Source organism: Lagenorhynchus albirostris, chromosome 13, assembly GCF_949774975.1.
Source record: "Lagenorhynchus albirostris chromosome 13, mLagAlb1.1, whole genome shotgun sequence".
Taxonomy (NCBI): domain Eukaryota; kingdom Metazoa; phylum Chordata; class Mammalia; order Artiodactyla; family Delphinidae; genus Lagenorhynchus; species Lagenorhynchus albirostris.
Genome location: NC_083107.1, coordinates 70813832 through 70830588, shown reverse-complemented (window position 1 = coordinate 70830588; position 16757 = coordinate 70813832). Strand labels below are relative to the sequence as shown.

The following is a 16757-nucleotide window of genomic DNA, read 5'->3' as shown; positions in this document are numbered from 1 at the left end:
AATTACTTTGATGCCTCTGAATAATAATAATGGCCAATAATAACAATGTTATTGATTTATTTTAATTACAATTATTAATTTTTATAAATTGATTGTTGATTGATTAGCTGCATTGGTCTTCTTTGCTGCACGTGGGCTTTCTGTAGTTGCAGCAAGCAGGGGCTACTCTTCTTCGTGGCGCGCGGGCTTCTCATTGCGGTGGCTTCTCTTACTGCGGAGCACGGGCTCTAGGCGTGCGGGCTTCAGTAATTGTGGCACACAGGCTCAGAAACTGTGGCTCGCGGGCTCCAGAGCGTGGGCTCTAGAGTAGAGGCTCAGTAGTTGTGATGCCCGGGCTTAGTTGCTCTGTGGCATGGGGTATCTTCCCAGACCAGGGCTGGAACCCGTGTCCCCTGCATTGGCAGGAGGATTCTTAACCACTGCGCCACCAAGGAAGTCCCTAATTACAATTATTAAAGAAAAATTATTTATATTACTTTAATAAGACTTACAGGTTTTAAAACAAAAATGTCACAACTGAAGTTATATATGCATTAATCAGTGATGAAAGATTACATTATTCATCTTAGTTTTTCCTCATAATTAGGGTCTTATTTGATAATATACCTATCTAATAAAATTTATAGTTAAAAACACTATTCCCTAGAAGAGCTCTAATTAAAAAAATACAAGGTTTGGGAAAGATACGCCTCATGGGTGTCTGATATGTCCTGCTGTGTATGCCAAGAACGTAAGATCCTAACTGCTCTTTACCTGGATCATGTCTCAGAGTTGGGTTTGCAGTGAGCTGTCTTGAAGGATGAGGTAATGTTTCCCTCTGGGACAAAGAATAAGCTTGCTTACTGCTTGCTGAAAAATGGTGGGTTCCCTGAAGCCCAGTGTTCCTCTTCTATAACACAACCACCGCATGTGCAGCATGCTTCTGGCCCCTCTGCCTGGCCCCTATGTGACTCAGGGGATGAGGGAAATGGACAGAAATATGCCAGTGCTCATGCTACCAGCTGTGCCATTAGAAAGAATGTCCTTGGTCTCTGACTCAGGAATTCTGGGTCTTCTGCCAGCATCCATGAGACAGTAACAGACCAAATTATTACCTTGTAAGTAGGGTAATCAAATCCCAACCCGGATACCAGGTAAGGTAGTTTTTATTACTGAAGTGCAAATAACATTAAACTATAATGTTTAAGAGGATGGACTCCAAAGTCAGACTGAAAGGTTTCCAAGCCCAGATCACCACTAACCATCTCTTGGCAAGTTACAGAACACCTCAAAGTCTCAGTTCTATCACCTTTAAATACAGACAACGACAGGGCAACATCACCGGCTTGTTGTGAAGGTTAAAGGAGATAGTGCATTTAGTATAGTATCTGAAATACAGTACAGATTTGGTAAATATTAGCCATTATATTTACTACTACTGTAAATAAAGCCCTAAGGTGCTTTAGCATAGAAAAGAAAGTTTCACTTATAGAAAAAAATTTGAAAGACACACCTAAATTAATCCTCTTTTGGTTCTGGGGGACTTCTTGCAAAACAAGGGCTATAGCATCAACAATCAATGCTTATAAAGCCTCCCAAAGTCAGAGGGCTAAATGTTAGGAAAACAGATTCCAGGAAAAAAAATTCTAGATTAGTTTCAAGAAAACTGATCTGATATATATATTTCTACTAGGTTTTAGTAATACTGATCATTATACTAGTAACTGGCACAACATATTAAGAACACAGTAATAAATTTGCTTAGGGCAAAAAGTCTCAACTACCTTGAGAAATAAATGAAAAACTTTCCAGATATAAGGTTAAAATGTGAAACTGGACAATTAAAGTTTAGGATCAGGAAAAGATCTTCTATTATGCCAAATCCAAAGACAACAAATTAAGATGCTTCCGGGTAAAATAAGAAAGTCACATTTTAAAAAAATTCTAGAATTCTGATTGATATGAATTTTATCATTAAATAATACAAATTAATGGCAGTCAAATTAAAACTAATTATAAGATACTACATGAAAAGGAGCATAATTTACAAATAAAATACAAACACAAACCTGTTATGTAACCTCCTGAGGGTTTGAGGTTATCAAACTGCTTGTCATGCTTAGTCCGTTCTTCAGAGGTAATAGCCCACATGTTTGGCCCTCCTAAAACATAAATGAAAGAAAAAGATTTTATAATGTATACACGAGAATACTTAAATACAATTCCAAAATGTAAACAAGAATCACAAATATCCATTTAATGACAGTACTTAATACTGAAGTGACACAAAGAGGAAAGCTCTATCATAACCATACATAGCATGGCCCTAAGGCTTTTCACTCACTCACCCAGTTAACATCTACTTGAACAATTACTGTGTACGACTCACTGGAAGTGGGCAACAAGCTAATACTGGAAATGAAAAGATGAATAAAGTATTATTCCCAGCCTCAAGCAACTCTTACTCTAGAAGATAACTACCAGCATTTACAATGTTAACCTGTGAAGCATCCTAAGCAGAAATACATACAAAAAGCTGTGCTAGGGCTTCCCTGGTGGCGCAGTGGTTGAGAGTCCGCGTGCCAATGCAGGGGACACGGGTTTGTGCCCCGGTCTGGGAGGATCCCATGTGCCGCGGAGCGGCTGGGCCTGTGAGCCATGGCCGCTGAGCCTGTGCTCCGCAACGGGAGAGGCCACAGCAGTGAGAGGCCCGCGTACCGAAAAAAAAAAAAGCTGTGCTAGTACTGAGTCAGAAGCATCAATGATGAGCTAACAGGAAAGGTAAGACCAAGGCACAGCCTTGAAGCTTGGCTTTAATTTTGCCATGTGAAGAGGTGGGATAAGGGCATTTCATACAAAAAGGGCGTAGCATGAGAAGTCAAGGCATGTTCAAGACACTGCAACTGCACTGAGTAGACTAATAGCTAAAGCACCACGTGAGTGTGGGAAAGTTTGCAGTACGCGGGCCTCTCACTGTTGTGGCCTCTCCCGTTGCGGAGCACAGGCTCAGCGGCCATGGCTCATGGGCCCAGCCACTCTGCGGCATGTGGGATCTTCCCGGACCGGGGCACGAACTCGTGTCCCCTGCATTGGCAGGTGGATTCTCAACCACTGCGCCACCAAGGGAAGCCCCATCTGGTACTTTTTAAAGTAATTTTTCAATTTGAAATACTTTTAGATTTACAGGAAAGTTGCAAAGATAGTACGGAGTTTCTGTATATCCTTCATCCAATATCCACTATGTTAACAATTTACATAACCACAGCACATTTGTCAAAACACATAAATTAACACTGATATACTACTACTGGCTAAACTAAATACCTCCACCAGCAGGACTAGCTGGTGAACCCCAACACAATTAGACTCTGGGTACTGGAAACAGCACAAATCTTTGTTACTGAGGATTCTGCCAAGTGGAGCCTTTGGCAAAGGAAAACAGCCTCCAGATGGGTCTGCTTGATCTAGGCAGGCCTAGTGACTCTCTGGCCTGATAGTCCCATTTGGGGGTGGGTCAAACTTAAATTCCACAACTAACAAGGTGAGAAGGACCCCCAAAAGCCTTGCTTGCCAAATGGAAATGGTATATTCAAGAATACAGGACAGCCTTGCCCCAACGGCATTTTGGCTTTATATGAAAAAGTGGCAGCCAATCCTCTGAGGGGAAACTTTATTCCTACTCCACTGTCTGAAGCAAAGCTACTGGATCAATGAGGTTCCCTGAAATGCCTCAGCCTGGTTCACTAATGGTTTACAGAAGCTGAAGCTGACAGTGTCCACTGGGCTGCCATGACTGTTCAGCCTCAGAGCTATGCAGAACCAAAAGGAGACACAGCATTCTCTTCAGTGGGCAGAACTCAGATTCTTGGGCTGTTGCCAGTGGCCCAGCTGTTTGGTTTGCCACTCGGAAAATTACAACTGACAGATTAAAGGTAGCCTCTTTGGGGCTGCAAACTGAAAACAAATTTTAATTGCTAATTGAATGGTCTGGGTCACTTAATGTAGCTACCCATGGCAAGAGCCCATTCTCTAATTTAGACTGAAATCAAGCTTCTGATTAAGTCTGACTCTGTGTTTCTGATGCAGAGGATACCACTGCATGCCAGACTTAATGATTCCTGTCTGGGAGGTCTCACTGCACAGGGCACTGCCCTTTTTTGGCTCTTGGCAGATGGACTACATCAAACTTTTGATCTCCCCCTAGGGCTACTGGTGGTTCCTCAAGCTACTGACACTTTTTCAGGTTACCAATCAGCCCCTCATGTCCATACTATTGTGGCCCTTGAAAGTAATCTGTGTCATGTTTTTAGCTTTCTAGACTATTTGCACTGACGCTAATGAATCATTTATCAGAAAAGCTGTTCAACAATGCACTGATGATGTCTGACTCTGCTTCCATAACCTCCTCCTGGTTCACCTTACTCCTTAAACTCAGACAGTTTGGCCACTGAATGTGCTGTCCCTAAGAAAGGGATCATCATCGCCTCAGCTGGTTGGTGCATCCTCCAGGTGGCAGCTCAGCTAAAAAGGGACCTAGAGGAGTCAAAGTTAATTCTGGTTAGGGTTTACAAAAATGTCCCTGTCCCTCTTGCACCTAACACTTTTAGATCACTAGAAGATAATGAAGTTATAGCTAAATGGAACACCGAGATCTTTTGGCAGTGGAGAGCAAGGAGCAGGCATCTGAAGAGACATACCTTAGACCCCAAGAGGTATGGGAGTGGGAGAAGCATGACCTTTTCTCTTTCAGAACTGGCCCTGGAGTCTTCTTCCCTAAGGACAATGCGCTGGTGTGGCTCTCCTAAACTGCTGGAAGCACCTTAAAATTTATGTGACTCTGAGTCTGCCATCCCCAACCAGATGGCTTTCACTACCATCTGATCCTCATCCACTCTCAGTCTTAGGCAGGTCATGTGCACCTGAGTCCCAGGGGTATGGATTTCTCTGTTCCTGCCCCTCCACCCTGGGGCATCCAAACTTCTCCTTGTATCTGTGATTGGTCTTGGGAAGCACTTTCCTACTGGTCCACCAGCAGTAGTAGGAGTAATACCTCTGCTTGGTATTGGTATAGAATCTTAGACACAAGGTTTCCTTCCCCCGCGCTCAGGGGTAGACAGGTTTTTCTTCTACTCTTACCCCAGCAACAATGTGTCTCTGCCTGTGTCTTTGGGGTGAGTCTTTAACTGACCCACTCTCAGTGGCTTAAGGTTTTTACTTAATAGGAAAAAGAGATGCAAGGAAATGCATGGTATTTCATGTTTGTCTGCCTACAGCTGCCTGCAACTGAGGTGGGGGCTCTTTCTGGTCTCTTGCACAGCCTCCATCTTTCTCATGAGCACCCAGTTAATGCCCACAGGAACCAGCTTGTAAGTATAAACTCCCATTGTGTCTATAGCCCCCAGTCATTCCAGACCAACATGCTGGCCCTCACTTGTCTTTCGGTAGTTCATTGAAATTTTATCTTATTTCTGTAACAAATGCCCTACTTAGAGTACTGTTTGCATCCATAAAGTTTGAGGTTAAATTCTGTGGAGAACTGCTCCAACTTCATTGGAGTCATAGAAATCCTTCAATTTGCCATCAGTCCCATGTTCCACCCTGCATTCCAGCCCCCTTTACTCAACAGCTCTACTGAAAACATCAGTCCATTTATTTATCAAACATGACTCTCCTATGTCTATGTTGAATCCAATCTAATCTGCTTCATAATTTCTAGAAACTTTCAAAGTTTTTGGTACACCGACGGTGACGTGATTTCCTAAAGCTACCTTGGATTTTTTTTTTTATGTTCTCTTTGATAATTTAAATAGGATCCAGGAAGAGAAAGGCCAATAACATAGAATTAAATCACTATCTTGAAACAAGACTTAGTTATGAGTGCATATTTCAATAGGAACAACAAAGCAGCTCCAGAGAAGAAGGTGGTATGAGAGGCCTAGAAATATTCTATGAGGCAATTAAGGAACTAAAGATATTAAGCCCGAATAATCAAAGGTTAAGGAAGAAAAAGTAAAAAAAAAAAAAAAAAATACCCCTTTTAAAAATCACATTAAAATACAAAAATACTTATGGATAAACCTGACGAAGGAGGTGAAAGACTTATATGCGGAGAACTAAAACACTGATAAAGGAAACTGAAGATGATTCAAAGAAATGGAAAGATATGCCATGCTCTTAGATTGGAAGAATTAACATTGTTAAAATGGCCATACTACCCAAAGCAATCTGCAGATTTAAGATGACAGGGATCAAATTACCCATGATATTTTCCACAGAACTAGAACAAATAATCCTAAAATTTATATGGAACCATAAAATACCAAGAATTGCCAAAGCAATCCAGAGGAAAAAGAACAAAGCTGGAGGCATAACCCTCCCAGACTTTAGACAATACTACAAAGCTACAGTAATCAAAACAGTGTGGTATTGGCACAAAAACAGACACATGGATCAACAGAACAGAATAGACAGCCCAGAAATAGACACACACCTATGGTCAATTAATCTTCGACAAAGGAGGCAAGAATATACAATGGAGAAAAGAAAGTCTCTTCAGCAAGTGGTGCTGGGAAAGCTGGACAGCCGCATGTAAATCAATGAAGTTAGAACACACCCTCACACCACACACAAAAATAAACTCCAAATTGCTTAAATACTTAAATATAAGATGACACCATAAAAATCCTAGAAGAGAACATAGGCAAAACATCCTCTGAAATAAATTGTACCAGTATTTTCTTAGGTCAGTCTCCCAAGGCAATAGAAGTAAAAGCAAAAATAAACAAATGGGACCTAATCAAACTTATAAGCTTTTTAAAAACTCTTTTATTTTATATTGGAGTATAGTTGATTAACAATGTTGTGTTAGTTTCGGGTGTACAGTACAGAGATTCAGTTATACAAATACATGTATCTATTCTTCTGCAAATTCTTTTCTCATTTAGGTTGTTATGTAATATTGAGCAGAGTTCCCTGTGCTATACAGTAGGTCCATGTTGGTTACCCATTTTAAATATAGTACTGTGTACATGTCAATCCTAAACTCCCTAACCATCCCTCCCTCCCACCAATCCCCCCTGGTAACCATAAGTTCGTCAAACTTACAAGCTTTTGCACAGCAAAGGAAACCATAAACAAAATGAAAAGACAACCTATGGACTGGGAGAAAATATTTGCAAATGATACAAATGACAAGGGCTTCATTTCCAAAGTATACAAACTTATACAATACAGTGATAAAAAATAACCCAATCAAAAAATGGGCAGAAGACCTAAATAGGCATTTCTCCAAAGAAGACATACAGATGGCCAATAGGCACATGAAAAGATGCTCAACATTGCTAACTATTAGAGAAATGCAAATCAAAAACCTACAATGAGGTACCACCTCACACTGGTCAGAATGGCCATCATTAAAAAGTCTACAAATAAATGCTGGAGAGGATGTGGAGAAAAGGGAACCCTTCTACACTCTTGATAGGAATGTAAATTAGTGCAGCCACTATGGAAAACAATATGGAGGGTCCTTAAAAAATTGAAAATAGAGTTGCCATATGATCCAGCAATCCCACTCCTGGGCATATATCCAGATAAAATTATAATTCGAAAAGATACACGCACCCCAATGTTCATAGCAGCACTACTTACAACAGCCAAGACATGGAAGCAACCTAAAGGTCCACTGAGAGATGAATGGATAAAGAAGATGTGGTATGTATACACAGGGGAATACTACTCAGCCATTAAAAAGAATGAAATAATGCCATTTGCAGCAACATGGGTGGACCTAGAGATGATCATACTAAGTGAAGTAAGTCAGAAAGAGAAAGACAAATACCATATGATATCACTTATATGTGGAATCTAAAATATGACACAAATGAACTTATTTACGAAACAGAAACAGGAAACAAACTTATGGTTACCAAAGGGGAAAGAGGGTGGGAGAGAGATAAACTAGGAGTTTGGGATTAGCAGATACAAACTACTGTATATAAAATAAACAACAAGGTCCTACTGTATAGCACAGGGAACTATATTCAATATTCTGTAATAAACCATAATGAAAAAGAATATGTATATATATATGTATAACTGAATCACTTTGTTGTACACCAGAAACTATCACAACATTGTAAATCAACTATACTTCAGTTTAAAAAAAAGATTAAAGAAGACATGGTAGCAACTCTAAGTGTTTCTACAAGTTGTTATGCAGAATACGAAGTGGTTATTTGCCTTCCATACATGAATTAGGAAAAGGACCACCATTTTGAAGAAAGTTAGGACTGTATGAAGAGGGAATCAACCCCACCAGAAATTACTCTTTTGTTACCAGAGGTGTTAAAACAGACAATGGTCTACTAAATCTGAAAATGTCTGAGGGTCTCTTAAGCCATGAAAAACAAACAATGATTTTATGATCCTTTCCATTTGCTCTGAACATGAGACCCAGTCTCAACTCACTACCCCCAAATACATCTCCACCCTCTTCCTTTCATAGCTAAATGGCAGCAGTGGAGCATAAAGGAACACAGTGGAGATTCTGCTCCTGTGTGCTAACCAGTTTTGTGACTTGAGCAGGCCTTTAAACTTCCTCACCCTTTGTTTCCTTACCTAGGATTTGTTGTAAGAATGGTGTATGTAAAGGTGATTTCAAAAGTATAAAGTATGTAGCAGGCAATACTTGACTAGCCAATGTCCTACACCAGAGATATGCAACCCCTGGCTGAATCACCTGGGGAGCTTTAGGAGACAAAACCTATTCCAGCAGACCAAGTAAAGCAGAATCTCTGGGGAATGAGGCACAAGCTTCACAATTTTTAAAAAGCTCTCCAGGTGATTCTTTTGTGCAGCCAGGGTGGGGAAACACTGTCCTATACAAACCAGGTTTGCACCTTGCCTCCTCTTCTTTCTATCACTCCGCAGAATATTCTGCTCCACCTCTACCCTTCCAGCCAACTCAGGACAACTAGCAAATAATGCTGTCCAAAGGCAACAACTGGTGGCTGTCAAAGTGAATTATGTGGTCTCTTTCTCCTAAGGATGCCACAGGCATCTTGCAATTCTATCCTGTTAAAAGATGAGTTAATCTCTTCTTACTTTTTCTCATAGAGATATACGTAGATCTTTTTTTAATCCCCTTTACCCTACTGTTCTCTCAACTCTTGACCATCTCAGAGAAACAACCTTCCCTCTCTTATCATTTGCTTTTAAAGTCCAACAACATTAGCAGAGTAATAGTAGTACTTAGTAGAAGAAGCAACTACTATTTACTATTACTTTATACCAGCAACCATGCTAAGCATATTAATATTACGTTTAATTTTTACAACAGTTCCGTGAACAAGGTTTACAGAAGTTACAGACGAAAAAAACAAAGCTCGGGAAGTTAAATAACTGGCCTAACACCATATAGCTGATTCAATTTTTAGCTAGAATCTTCGTGTACTTTAGAGTATAAGTCCAAAGTTTCTGCTCTTAACTATTACACCACATTGCCTCCCTGACTACTTTGATATTTATTTTACTTTAGCAGTATTATTTTTGTAATTTAAAAATGACCAGCAGGGGCTTCCCTGGTGGCGCAGTGGTTGAGAGTCCGCCTGCCGATGCAGGGGACACGGGTTCGTGCCCCGGTCCAGGAAGATCCCACATGCCGTGGAGCGGCTGGGCCCGTGAGCCATGGCCGCTGAGCCTGCGCGTCTGGAGCCTGTGCTCCGCAACGGGAGAGGCCACAACAGTGAAAGGTCCGCGTACCGCAAAAATAAATAAATAAATAAAAAAGACCAGCAACAAAATGTAAAGGAGATACATATAAATTGACATTTGAATATAAAAATATGTGTCTCTTTTACATGTCAGAGTAACCAAATTTTCCCTTGGAATAATGTATCTTAAAACACTGGGGGGGGGAAATTCCCTGGTGGTCCAGTGGTTAGGACTCCATGCTTCTAGCACAGGGGGCCCAGGTTTGATCCCTGGTGGGAGAACTAAGATCCTGCAAGATGCACAGCATGGCCAAAAATAAAAAAATTTTTGAACACTGATTATATAAAAAATATGTAGAAAAATGTTAATCGTGATACTATTATTTACTATTTAACAAGAAAGAAATCTATACAAAACAAAAACCAAGAACAACAAGAATGCTGGTAGTGTATCCCTATCTCAGAAAAGTAAATTCTTACAAACGCCATATACATAACATCCTCTTTCTCATCCCATGACATATGTTTCCTTTACTTGGATTGCCATTCATATCAGCGTCTTCCATTTCAAACTTTCTCTTTCAAGGTCCAGGACAGGTGTCACTTTCTCCAGGAGGTCCCTGACACCTGCAGGTCAAATTAATTGCTTCCTCCCCTAGATTCTCAAGAGACTTCTCCATGCTTCTATAGAGCACTTAAAAAGGTTCTGTAATTGTTTGCTATCCATCTGTTCTACCAGACTATGAGCCCTTGGAGGACAAGAGCTTTGTGTGTTTATCTTTCTATGCTCAGAACTGGCAGAGTACCCAGCACAAACACTTAAAAATGTCTGGAAAAATTGGAGTAGAGAAAAAGCAGAGAGGTAAGATCAGGACTTGGGGAAAGACAAGAGTCATTTACAAATCTTTCTGTTGTCCATCCTTCATATATAGTTATATCAGCTTTCTGTGGAGGTCTTTAAAGCTATATATTCAACATGGCTAATAATCACCTATACTTCATTTCTGATTACCTTTTCAGTTTACTCAGCTTCTACCAACAAGAAACCAAGTATGTTTAGGTATGTAAACTCAAACATATTTGCTGACTATAGTCCATAAAAATTTGCCTTACAAAGTTGTTTACAGGAATGCATATCACTGAAATATAGGTGCCCACTATAATTTTTTTTTTTTTTTTTTTGTGCTACGCGGGCCTCTCACTGTTGTGGCCTCTCCCGTTGCGGAGCACAGGCTCCGGACGCGCAGGCTCAGCGGCCATGGCTCATGGACCCAGCCGCTCCGCGGCATGTGGGATCTTCCCAGACCGGGGCACAAACCCATGTCCCCTGCATCGGCAGGCGGACTCTCAACCACTGCGCCACCAGGGAAGCCCTGCCCACTATAATTTTAAACGCTAGATGGATTTAATATTTCTAAGCCTTAAATGAGTGGATTTTTAAAATAAACTATAAACATCCTCTCTTAAAGACAAGATTTAAGATTAGAGTTAAAAATAAAGAAACAGGGAATTTCCTCGCAGTCCAGTGGTTAGGGCTTGGTGCTTTCACTGCGGTGGCCCTGCTTTAGTCCCTGGTCCGGGAACTAAGATCCCCATAAGCCTTGCATTGGGGGTGGGGTTGGTGGGGTGGGGGGAGGAAGGAAAGAACAGATGTACTGAAGAACTAAAGACCTAAAATAGCTAAAGCTACACACTTTTAAAATAAATACCATACACATGGTAAAGAAACCCCTACTTTATTAGTTTATCATGAAATAAATTAACCAATCATGAATCCTGTGACTAGGAAGGCAAGTAGTGTGGCTACAGAACTGATTTAATACTGTATGACTTTGGAAAAATGATGCTGATGATAAAAAAATAATGACCACAACGAAAAGGATTACAAAGATGGAAGCAACTCACCTTTATTGAGCCCTATCGGTCAGGGACTTCAAATACAGTAACTCACCGGCTGCCACCACTACCTTATATATAAGGTACTACACTATTACCCGCATTTTACAGATGAGGAAACCAAAACTCATCGTGGTAAAGGAACTTGCTCAAGGTCACACAACTAACAAGTGGCAGAACTGAGATTAGAACCTAGGTAGCCTGAACTCTCTACACTACACTGTCTCCCAGTGTACATAGATAGATAAGATGCTCACATTCTCTGTACCTTGATTGCCACCTCTGTAAACAAGAGTATTACCTAACTCCTCAGGGTTGTTGTAAATACTACACGTAATATGTAACATATCCACACTAAAAAACACTAAATATCATTTTTTTATCTATTAGACTGACAAAATAACAATAGCTAACATTTAACAAAACTTACTATGTGTCAGGTACTTTCCTTAAGAGTTTTACATGTATTGTTTCTATTAAGTCTCACAAGAATTCTATGAGGTAACTATTATTACTATCACTGTTTTTCAGAGGAGAAAACAGAGGCATGGCGAGATTAAATAATTTGTCCAAGGTAACAAAGTCGGCAAATGTTAAAGGCGGGATTAGAATCCATGCAGGCTTAATTAAGGGTCTTAATCTGCACCTTGATGATAATTAAAAAGAAATAGACCTACGGAAATGTTGTCAGTTGATTTCAACAAAAATATCAAGATAATTCACTGGGGAAAGAATAGTCTTTTCAACAAATTGTGCTTAAAGAACTGGACATCCATTTAAAAAAAAAAAAAAGAATCTCAAACTTGTACCATACACAAAAATTAACTCTAAATGGATCATATCTAATGTATATGTAAGGGCTAAATTATGAAACTTCCTGAAGAAAGCAAAGAAGAAACTCTCTGTGACTTTGGTTAAGGCAAGACTTTTTAGGACACAAATGGCACAAACCATTAAAAATTTTTCGATAAATTGAACTTCATCAAAATCTAAAACCTCTGCTCTCATAAAGACAGTGTTAAGAAAATGAAAAGACAAGCTACAGACTAGGAGGAAATATCTGCAAAACATATGTGATAAAGGACACATATGCAGCATATCTAAAGAACTACAGATTCGACTCAATAAGAAGACAATCCCTGCTTTCAAAAATGCGCAAAAGATCTGAATAGACACATCAAACGATACACAGATGGCAAATAAGCATATGACAAGATGTTCAATGACACTGATCATCAGGGAAGTGAATACAAAAACCACAATAAGATATCACTACATGCCTATTAGAATGTCTGGAATTAAAAAAAAAAATGCTGGCAAAGATGCTGGGCAACCAAAACTCTCACACATTGCTGGTGGGAAGGCAAAGAGATAATTTGGAAAAGTCTGGCAACTTCTTATGAAGTTAAATATACATTTACCATAATAACACCCCAACAATAACCCTTGGGGATTTACTCAAGAGAAATAAAGACCTATTTCCAGATAAAAATCTGTCATTTGATGGTTATAGCAGGTTTAGACATTATGTCTAAAGTTCCAAAACCTGGAAGTAACCCAAATGCCTTTTGCAGATGAATGGGTAAACAAATTGTGGTATACATTTATACAATGGAATACTACTTGGCAAGAAAGAGAAATATATGCAATGCCATGGATGAATCACAAAAGTATTCTGTTAAGTGAAAGAAGCCACAAAGATACAAAAGGCTACCTATTGTGTATTTCATTTATATAATATTCTGGAAAGACAAAACTATAGAGACAGAAATCTGATCAGTGGTTGCCAGTAGCTAAGGGTAAGGTGAAGGGACAAAGGAAAATTTTAGGTGATGGAAATGTTCCATATCCCAATCTACATGGCTATATACATTTGTCAAAACTCATCAAACTGTATTAAAAAGGGGTGAATTATATCTCAATAAACCCAACTTAAAACAAAAATGTAAAGCATCTAACACATGCCTGTCACATGGAGAGTGCTAAATAAATCAGTTTCCTTACTCAACCCAATCCCAGGGAACAACATAATTAAGGAGAAGGCAGAGCACTAAAATCTTTCTCAGGCTTTTCTTGTGATAAAGGTACTCTTGCCAGAAAATACTGAAAGTGAGGCCTTTTAGTCAGAAACCTTACGACTATTTTAAGTCTGAACAGTCTGGTTGGGGAAGCTTGAGCTGCTCTAACATACATCATCCCCAGGCAGTGACAGACTGCTATCCTAAGACTACAGAGAAGTCTGTTTCAGCAGAAGGGAATCTGTGTCAATCCTTATCACATTATAACACTTTCTTATATACTACTATCTCCTCACCTTTCTTTGGGTACCTATTTTTGCAGTGGCCAGCTCACCCTATCTGATAATGCTTACTGCTTAGTTCTTCGTGACTCCAACCAGCAACCTTGACACCTTCATATATTGTACATTCATTCAACAAACATTTATAGGGCACCAATGTGTGTAAGGACGAGTGGTACAAAAATAAAATGACCCCCTTAAATGAGCTCAGAGACTTTCTAATATTTAAGGGACACCACCAGCCAAGAGAGTCACACACAACAATCATGATTAAATATTATCATGATTAATGTTACTAACAGAATAAAAATGTCCTAAGTCATATGAGAATAATTTTTAAGTAGTATTCAAATAATCTTCAATTCTGAACACTTCCCCAAAGATGACCATATTAAAACATGTTATTAACGCACTAGAATTTTACAGAAAGGAAAAGTCATATAGAAATAAGAAAACTATGAAATATATGTAATTCAAAGCCAATTTTAAAATAGTTGATCCAATTCTAGCTTTCTTATTTAGAATATATACTAACAGAACCTTTTAAAGAGCCAACAGTCTATTATTTTGAACTTCAAGTAAAATATATCCTAAGGTTAATCTACATTTATTCATAAGTCTTATAGAAAGGCAGGAAAACCTAAGTCTTGGGGTTGATGTTTTCAATATTTCCTTAAAAATCTAAAATCTTTTACATTGTCTGATGATCACCTTAGAAATCTATTACAATTCTATCCACTGCCCCCCAATTCATCACTAAATTGAGAATGTGGTATTTTCATAAAGATTTCTGTTGCTTAGTCTCATCTACTGGCTCTGTCAAATATGTTCTTATTGTCTATGTAGCAGGAAAAATACAGGTTTACAGAACATCCACAGTATGCTAGATCCCATGCAATAAGTAGTGTCATCCCTGTTTTACATATATAGATATACATACATATGCATATGTTCATACACACACAAATAAGTTCCACATGGTTAAGCTGCATAGCTGGGTAGTGACACAGCAGTATTCTAACACATAGTTCTGAACATACATGATTCAGAAAGGTTATATCCCACTTGTATGCTATAAAAATTAAATGATATCAGAAATAGTCTTCATTGGTACATTTCTCCAATTCAAAGTAAGAGTCAAATTGACCCAGTACTAACTTAAATCTCTAAAACACAACTGGAATACTGGTCTAGATAGAACGGAAGTCTCAACTGTAGGGACCTGAGTAATAAATGCTTGGGTTGTTATATGTGCAGTACAACACTACAGCTGATTCTACAGGTCCAATGCTTAACAAAAATTTCTTAATTACACAGTTGAAAACAGTAACAAGCTCTAAAATTCTAAAAAGGTAATAAAGCTCTAAAATTAAAAATGGTATTTTTTTCCTCCTAAAGCCATTAGCTGCTGCTTTTCTCTCCTTCTCCCTTCTCTCTTCCACATTTTAGACAGAGCCACTGTCATGGGTTTCAGCACTTCATACTCACATAACCAGTCTTTAGTACCTCCACAATTTTGAGGCTGAAACAACCCACATTACACTACAATATGAAATGGTAGCAGCATGTATCTGAAGTGGCCTCTTGCCTATCACCTTATGGCTCATATATCATGCCCTGTGTATTTAAAATTTCATTAAATTTTTGAAAAGCAGAAAGCAAACCTACCATGATTAAGGAAGGCTTTGGCAAGGATGATTCTGCTGGTGCAGAAGACGTCAGAAGTAAAAATCACAAATGGTTAAAAATACAATGCAATGATCTTTTTTAGTTTTGTTAAGGAGATGGGAGGTGAAGCAAACAGACTAAGAAAAGAATATCTGTTCAACAGAGCTTTCTGAGATGTATGTGCATTGTCCAACACAGTAGTCACTAGCCAAACATGGTTTTGAGCACTTGAAATGTGGCTGTGTGACTGAGCAACTGAATTTTTTACTTTACTTAACTTTTATTAATTTAAATTTAATTTTTATTAATGTAAATATAAATTTAAATAGTCACATGTAGCTAATGGCTACTATATTAGACAACACAGCTCTAAGAACCAAAAAAGTCTAAAATGTCTGTGGTTAGTCTCAGGATGATAAAGTAGACATGGCAAAATTTGAAGACTATGTCAGAAGTATTTAGACAAACAGCCTGGTGTAGGGAGGGCACTTAGAGACAAGTTCCAATGGTATTGGGCATGAAAAAATTTTAACCCAATCAATAACTGAGAATTTACTAAAGGAGCAAACACTGCTTTTGAAGGCTCAGTGCTATACATGGATGCTTATTTCAATAAGATCTTAAACCTTGAATTGGACTTAAATTAGATATATACAAGATTATCTTCAATCTTCAGCTATTTTATAAACTAAGTAGGAGGATAAGTACCTCCTAAGTACTACAGTCTGCATTAGCTGTCAATTCTTCAGAAGTTTAAAAAAACTGACAATTCTGCAGCCTGTGGAAGGAAAACCACATTCACAGAAAGATAGACAAGATGAAAAGGCAGAGGACTTTGTACCAGATGAAGGAACAAGACAAAACCCCAGAAAAACAAATAAATGAAGTGGAGATAGGCAACCTTCCAGAAAAAGATTTCAGAATAATGATAGTGAAGATGATCCAGGACCTCGGAAAAAGAATGGAGGCAAAGATCGAGAAGATGCAAGAAACGTTTAACAAAGACCTAGAAGAATTAATGAACGCCTAGAAGAATTAAAGAACAACAAACAGAGATGAACAATACAATAACTGAAATGAAAAATACACCAGAAGGAATCAATAGCAGCAAAACTGAGGCAGAAGAACAGATAAGTGACCTGGAAGACAGAATACTGGAATTCACTGCTGCAGAACAAAATAAAGAAAAAAGAATGAAAAGAAAT

The 16757-nt window shown here is 38.8% G+C and overlaps 1 protein-coding gene across 10 annotated transcripts in view; it reads right to left on the bottom strand.

Annotated features, from left to right (window-relative positions):
* Positions 1-16757, bottom strand: part of ITSN2 (intersectin 2) — a 161360-nt gene that overhangs the window by 111789 nt on the left and 32814 nt on the right. For all 10 annotated transcript variants that reach the window (XM_060169732.1, XM_060169734.1, XM_060169733.1 and 7 more), the window contains one exon: positions 2049-2141. In XM_060169732.1, coding sequence (XP_060025715.1) covers positions 2049-2130 — 82 coding nt within the window. In that variant the 5' untranslated portion in view covers positions 2131-2141. The remainder of the gene's footprint in view (positions 1-2048; positions 2142-16757) is intronic.